The sequence below is a fragment of the Microtus ochrogaster genome (assembly GCF_000317375.1).
Source record: "Microtus ochrogaster isolate Prairie Vole_2 chromosome 14 unlocalized genomic scaffold, MicOch1.0 chr14_random_1, whole genome shotgun sequence".
Taxonomy (NCBI): domain Eukaryota; kingdom Metazoa; phylum Chordata; class Mammalia; order Rodentia; family Cricetidae; genus Microtus; species Microtus ochrogaster.
The window spans coordinates 23,651,706-23,659,907 of NW_004949096.1; the positions used below are offsets into that span (position 1 = coordinate 23,651,706).

Consider the following 8,202-nt stretch of genomic DNA (forward strand, 5'->3'; position numbering starts at 1 on the left):
GAGAGAGAGAGAGAGAGAGAGAGAGAGAGAGAGAGAGAACATTTCAAAATTGCCCTTTACATATATGCAAAGACAGTACTAGTGAACATCTATCTCATTTGAAGTATATACTTAACAATAAAAAAAACTGATATTATGGTTTTCTAAGTGTCTATGTAATTTGGAATTAAGGGTAATGTAAAATAGAAAATATAGGAGTTAGGGGCAATTTGTTTGGTGTTTTTCTTTTTGGAAGCCTCTTAAGATACATAACTAGCACCCAATATTTACCTTGTGTTTTATCATTGTGAATAATATAAAAACAGAATAACTTTGTGTTATTTTTGAAAGGTAATTATTTTTTGGTTAAGGATCATAAAAGAAAAAGCACATCTGGGAGTTTTATTTGATAGGTGTAAACACAGTGAGTTTCTTGTTTTTAATTTATAACATTGTATTCATTTTGAAACATCTTTGAGGCTAATGCGTTTAATTCATGAACCCATTAGAGAGAATACAATGAAGGTGCAGGGTGTCAAAGCCTAAAGTGCATACCACAGAGTGTCCACCCCACCCATCTCTGAGATGATTTCATGAATAAATTCATATTTACAGATAATACTTAAGTGTAGTAATATGAGCAACAGGGCTGCGTCCCCAGCACCCGGTCGCCTGCACGGCTAGCTTTATACCAAAATAATTACACGGAAACTGTATTCTTTTAAATGCTGCTTGGCCCATTAGCTCTAGCCTCTTACTGGCTAGCTCTCAAATTATATTAACCCATTTCTAATAATGTGGCTAGCCCCATGAGCTGGCTTACCAGGAAAGATCTTAACCTGTGTCTGTCTAGAGTGGGAGAATCATGGCGACTGCCTGACTTAGCTTCTTTCTCCCAGCATTCTGTTCTGTTTACTCCACCTACCTAATTTTCTGTCCTTTCAGGCCAAGCATTTTTCTTTATTAGTTAACCAATGAAAGCAACAGATAAGATATAAGACCCACCTCCATCACTTAAGGAAGGGTCATGTGTGTGTGGCACTTAGCACTTCTTGATCAGCACTGCTCTGCTCTGTCTGCTAAAGCTGTGGTGTATTCCAGTGGAAGGCCTTGTGTGCTCAGTGTGCATCTGCTCTCTTTTGCTGCTAAGATGAGAATAATTGACAAGATGTTCTCTTTTATGAACAGGCTTCTGGGCAGCTCCTAAAGCCTGCGCTGAAGCTATATTTACTGCTGGCCTTCTGTGTGAAGCTGTGCAGAATGTGCTCTGTTGCTTTCCTGGATTCTTATTCGCTCCTGGATTTTTTAAGATGATACGTGCTGTACTCATCCTATACCATGCTGGAAGATATCACACTTACGAGTGAAGACATACTATATTTGTCTTTCTGGGTCTGGGTTACCTCACTCAGTATGGTTTTTCTAGATCTATCCACTTGTCTGCAAATTTCAAGATGCCATTATTTTTTACCACCGTGTAGTACTCCATTGTGTAAATGTACCACATTCTACAATAGTATTTATTTCTTTTAGATAAAGTGAGTTTTCCTCAAAACTTGTCTTTTTAAAATACTTTCTAAACGTTGATTATAGGGATAAGCTTGTCTATAGTAAGTTACAGCATAGCCAGGGCTACAAAGTGAACTACTGTGTAAAATGAGCAAGACAAAAGACCAACCTACTCCTAATTGCACATGGATTTATGTTGTCAGAGACTTTCGCTGTAGAAAACCCCTTTGTTTTTATATACTTCAACCTCACAGTGTAGGTTTCCTGACACTGATGACTAAACGGCCTTCTGTTAGGATTTTCATGCTTACTTTGTCCTCAGCTCTCTTCTGCTCACACTCATCTTGGAAGGATTCTGTAGTTGAGCTTTTCTTTGTTGCTTTCAACTGGATACGGATTTATATAGTCAACTTATTATTTATCTGAATTATAAAAGGTATTTGATATGTTTTTTTCCTTTTTTCCTTAACTTTTTTCACTAAACGTGCTTCCATTATTACATTTATTAGTTAACTACTTAAATATTACTTTTATTCTTGTCTAGTGGTTACTGTACATGTACTTTGTAGTGACCTTGCATCTTAATGTAGATGCATGTCTGTGCTTGCAGTGTGTTGTTTTGTCTCTATAACATTTATGTATATTGTATATTCTCCCTCTCACTACCTTTGTTCTCCTCTAATGTACTCGTTTACCTCTGTGAAAGCTTCCTACTGCCTCAGTAACTCACTTTAATATTCTTCAAATATAGCTTTGCTGGTGAGAATCCCTTTCCTCAGTATGACTAATTTTTCTTTCATTTGAAATCCATTTTCATGGTTCTATAGAGAACACAACATTTATCATCATTGTAACTATATTTTACCTAGCATAAGCCTTGAAATATTTTGACTCATCTGCCTCATGATTTATATGTATATTTTTAAATTGTTTATATTTTACTTGTGTTCTTATGTCTGTTTTATGTAGGGGAGGGGAGTGTCACAAGCTTGTGTGTTTGTTTGCTTACCAGCTACCTTACTTGTTTTATCCAGGTCTTAATAACTGGTTCAGACTGACAGGGTTCATAGTCATCCTTCCTGGGCCTGGGATTAAAGGTACATACCACACTGTTTTGTTCTTCATCTCACTAGTGGCCCGCTATTATTTTGATTTTTGCTACCTATTTTATGTAGGTAATATATAGGTGCCCTAAAAGCTTAGCGATAGTTCTGCGTGTCATTCCTTGTAGCATCTCAGATTTTCCTTTTGATTGTGGTCTTGTCCTGCCCATTGATGTTTCCTACAAAGGCTTTTGAAGATAAGTACATAAGTAATCTTCTAGATTTTTTTCTCTTTATCCTGTTTGTTTATTTATTATAGATGAGCTTTTTTATAGATTCATAAAAAGTCATTATCTAAACTGTGACTGAATCATGGGGCTTTGTACTTCACTTCTGTACTTGCCAGCCTTCTGTTCTTGCCTTGCTGAGGATGTTTCAGATAAGATATATTAGTTCCATGTCCTAGGAAACATTTAGCAGCCTCGGTGCTTCTAAATAATAACATTTTAAACTAGCTTTTAAATGTTAGACTTGAAAGATGTAAGAAAGGCACCGTGATTGACACGGTGATGGCTTACACTGATGACTTAGACTAGGTTTTCTAGAAGGAAATATTTCCACCAAACACTTTAAAACATAATTATAATGATGTTTCACAAAGCCCAGTTTTAGAAGGGTCTTAAAGAGCAAATACAACAATAGGTTTAGATAGCAATTTGATTAGAAATCAGTGATTTTATTTCATTTCTTTTTTTAGTGCCAGTTTTTTTTTTTAAAAAAAGATCTTATCAGTATGCATTTCTCACCTGCCTTGGGCAGGTATAATTAGACACAAGCATATTTAATGGAGCCAGTGTGCTCTGGGGCCATTCAGCTGTGGTTCATAATTGCATTTTTTTTAAACCAAGGAGGCTTTTTAACATATTAAGTGGCAAAAAAAAAAATAAGTAAAGGTTTCCTGTTTATCTTTAGGTGAATTACCACTACTGTTTGCTTTAGCTCACAGTGGACGTCAGACAGGAAAAACTGAACCCTGTTAGTAGTGTGTCCGTTCAGATCTGCCCTCTACATTTGTCACTGTCACCATGACTCCAAAGCCCTCTGTCTTTGTCCCTTCGTTTTCTTTACTGAGACAGTTCCAGTTTCAATGAGCAGCAACATATTTGAAGAGATTTGAAATACTTGAACATGTTTGAAATATCATTTGTGATAATTTTCCATTTATTTTCAAATTTTAAAAGTTAACTTACACTTAGACTCGGCTCCAAAATAAAATATTAATTCCTAACCCTAAACACATGGCGATGAGACTTTTTTCTTTTCTCCAATAGTCTACCACTCCAGTTAAGTGACTACTTTGGTTTTACAGCTATAACTCATAAAAATTACATACAAGAAAATATTTCTGATTGCTTTCTTATATTTTTGGTTTTGAGCCAAGCCTTTAAGGGCTGAACCAACTCTCACATTGTATCCTACTGCTGCTTAAAATATGATTTCATGTGCTTATACTTTTCTAAGTCATTATCCTATGTGATGTCAGACTGTACCTACAACATGGAAAACAAAAGAGTTCAGTCACTTAAGCAGATGGATGTAATATGAACTTGATAATAAGTCAGCATCAACTGTGGAAGACCCCGTGATACTGACATCATTATTTCTTTATCTAACCCTTCTTAATTTTTAAACAGCTATGTGAATGTGTGCTTCAATCGCATGATCTTTAAATTGTTGATAGCTTAGAGGTTGTTGAGATTCTAATACTTTTGATAATAGAATCAGTCCTGAGTCATATTCATATTCATAAACCTAACTACTGCAGCCCAGGGAGAATTCAGCAGGTATGTATATACGGTATGAAACAGATAATGTTAACTGCTAACCCTTGAGAAACAGCCTTAGCAATTTTCTACATTATGCTTAATTTGTGACAGTTGTAGTTTGAGGTGGCAAAACAGCTAAGCAGATTGGCAGGGTGGAATTAATAAGTTAATATGGAGTATTGTGTTTTATGAGTAGTAGTTACTTTTAAGATTGCTGGTCTAGTAATTTAAGAGAGAGTTGGGTCTTTGTAGACCATATTAATATAAAGATACCCTAAACACAGAAATAACAATGCATTAGCAATAGAAATTCTCGTAAATACAGAAAAAAAAACCTTAAACATTTTTGTGTGTTTCCTTACTATGGTTTGAAATTGCTTCTTTAAGAAGTGTGACTATTTTGAAGATGGCACAGAGAAACAACTATACTTCACTGAGCAGGGAGTTAGTTACCAGAACAATAAAAGGACAGCAGTGGTGCTGTATGAGCACTGTTTAAGGAGTTGTGTATTTAGCTTGAGATGGAGACAACAGTTTACTATGCCAAAGAGAATCAGGATTTTTAGAAGCAATCTGCAATATCCCAAAGACTGCTGGTATTTTTTGTAACTTCATAGGAAAGTACTAAGAGCAAGGAGAAGTGACAGGTGAAAGAAGTCTTGGTTTGTTCCGGGAGCCTTCCCGCATCTGATGCTGTCATATGCTGTCATAGGAGGGTGGCCCAAGACTTTGCATGGATCTCAGACTTCTACTTGTGGCCCTTGCTTTTTCCCTATATAATTGTGCTCCTTTTTGAGAAAGAAAAGGTAAACAGAGGTTGGCGAACTGAAGGATGAAGACTGGCTTCCCTTTTTCAACTTTTGAGTAACATACTACTGACTATGAAGATAGTTTACAAAATTATTTTAAATAACCTGGTCACGGACAAATGAACGTATAGTGTTAAGTAAATATAGTGTCCAAAACTGACCCTGCTGAGGGAAACAGCCCTAACTCGATATGTAAAATCAGTCCACCGGTACTAACAGCAACGCTTGTTCTTTTAAATCGGTTGCTTATACTCTGCAGAGTGATAACTAACTTAAAGTAAATTTTGCTTTCAGATTCCATTTCACAAATATAAGATTTGTTATCTGCCTCTTTCTCTCTATTGCATGTTAGACTTTGGTTTACTTCTTTGATCTGGGAGCTCATCTTCCTTTCACACTATCACCGTGCCTCTTGACCTTGGTGAGATCCTTCTCTTCCTAATACAAAGGAAATCTATGTTACCAGGGACTTCCATTTCCTTTCTTCAGATTTTGAGCTTATACTTAAAGTCATGTACCCTTTTGGCTAACATTAAAAGATGCCTAGGACCCAATGTAGGGAACAAAAGCGAAATTGTCCTGAAACTTTGTTTTCCTTGCTTAGCAAGTTTTACAATTAATGGCCCAAGTTTCTCCTGTGGCCTCTCTTCCTGAAGACTGTGCTTATTTATTTCCCCCAACAGTCTCATGTGACCTTGTTAAAAGCTTCATGGAATTCCTAAATAAATTACATTTACTGGTTTGCTTCTATCTAGTATTTTATTGACATTCCCTGATAAGTTTAATAGGATGGAGAGAAACAGTGTTCTCTTTATAGACTCAGTGGGTGATTTGACCTCAGTCAGTTAACCTTATCCTGATGTAGAAGGAAGCTATTCTTAATTAGACTCTATCAGTTTCTCCATTATCAACACAAGAGCTTCTCATCTTTACCTCTATAAATCTTAATTTTATTGTTGCTCTTTCCTAACGAAAGCCTTCATATTAGCAAAACAGTTGCTGGTTTTCGGATGCTCGGCCTTGTCACACTTTATTTCCTTCAGAAATTCTCAGTTGAACACCATCTGGCCATGGTGATTTATTGCTGTGGAATTTCTCAAGTTGCTCTCTTCTTTCCCCCTAGGAAATTGCTCTTGGCTCCTGCACCACTAGTTATTCTCAAAGTGCCCTTGGAGTAGTCCTTTCCCCACAGGCCCTGCAGCACAGGTCAGGGCAGCACAAGGCCCCGGAAGTGCCCTGCTACCGTCTCTCTGCCTTGAGTCTGGGCCGAGGCGCCCAGCATCTTCACTCATGCTGGACTTTGGCCTCCTTTTACTTTTTGTCCCTTTATAGCTCAGATTTTTCATTCCCCAACCATACATCTCTGGTACTTTATTTTTCAAATACTGTATTATTAAATGATCTAGACACTTTCAGCAGGTTCATGAACAGTTCTATGGAGCTGTTTCCATGTTATCTTTTTGCTATACACAGATGTCTCTTCTGACCTTTCAGGTAAGGTCATATAGTGCATAATCTCTTGTAACTACTGTCCTTCTATTTCTCTTAAGTAGCTTGAATTGCTTTTAAACTCTTTTACTTTTCTCTCTCAGAAAGCTGCTTACTAGAATTTTCTTTCCAAATTTAATATATACTTTTTAGTCTCACCTTCTGGGTTCACAGTAAGAGATGCCCATACTAATTAGCCATGTGCTTTAATTGTGCAACCTGCCCAGTTGCCAGGTTCCACTCCCACGCACGCTCACTGGTGGTACTTCTATACATGCCTTATTCTGATTCTGATTCTGACTGCCCAAATAAGCCATGCTACGGCATGTTAATTATTTCTCCCTCTCATTGTACTCTTCTGTCATTCATTTGGATAATAATGGACATAATTAAAACCATGCATTGTAATAGTCTTTCTAGAAAGAATGCTAAGCAGCAAAGGTTAGAAGCAATTTATGTTATTCTTTTATATTCTATGGTTAACAATTTTTATACCTGAACTTGGTTCAAATAATTATTTCGTTAAAAAAGATTATTTAATATGATTTAAAGTATAGTTAATTGTGATTTAAATATATTCTGTCTTCACTTAGAGTAATTTAGTAGTTTTTTAAGCTTCAGAGTTTTACCATACCCAATTGTATCATAAATTATTTATCATTTTCATCTTATGAAATAAAATCAAGGATTATATATCAACTTTTAAGTATTTTTGGTATAATCTTCAGTTTGAAAAACAAGTACAACTAGTCATACAACTGGCTATCTCTGAAGAAAAGCATCATTTTCTTAGTTTTATAAATGGAAATACAGATTATAACAGCATAGAAAAGGAATACTCAGTTGGATTATTTTAATATTAGAACATTTTTCTTTCATGTAAGGGAGGCTGTTCTAACAAAGTTAGCCTTGTAATATCTGATTCTGATATGCATATGTTACTTAAATTTTTTAATAAGTTGAGATTTCACACTCAAAGTACTTTGCATTTTCATCTTCAAACATATGATATATGTGAATATTTATCTTATCTATATATGTGTATACAGGAATATTTGTGTATATATAAATTTCAAGAAATGTTTACTAAATAGTCATACATTATGCATGTGTATGTTCATTTGCACCTGGATACACAGCTGTATGTGGGTGGGTGTGCACATGTATGCGCATGTGTGTTTAGGCTGGACAAGAACTGCAGTGTCATCCTCAGTAACAGCCATCCACCTCCTTTCAAAGGAGCTTTTCATTGGCCTAGATATGACCAGTTAGAAAGAGTGTCTGACAAGGGAGCCCCGTGAATCTTCCTGTCTTCACCTCTCCAACACTGTAATTAGACATGAGCATCACCATGCCCAGCATTTTTTTTTAATTTTATTTTTTTAATTTATTTATTTATTGAGGATTTCTGCCTCCTCCCCACCACCGCCTCCCATTTCCCTCCCCCTCCCCCGATTAAGTCCCTCTCCCTCATCAGCTTGAAGAGCCATCAGGGTTCCCTGACCTGTGGGAAGTCCAAGGACCGCCCACCTCCATCCAGGTTTAGTA

At 36.3% G+C, this 8,202-nt stretch overlaps 1 protein-coding gene across 1 annotated transcript in view; it reads left to right on the forward strand.

The window, feature by feature from the left end:
* The window catches only part of LOC101990746 (diphthine--ammonia ligase-like), a 42,753-nt gene that overhangs the window by 6,333 nt on the left and 28,218 nt on the right, over positions 1–8,202 (forward strand). The window contains exon 3 of the mRNA XM_013352627.2: positions 2,458–2,585. Within this exon, the coding sequence (XP_013208081.2) occupies positions 2,458–2,585 (128 nt within the window). The remainder of the gene's footprint in view (positions 1–2,457; positions 2,586–8,202) is intronic.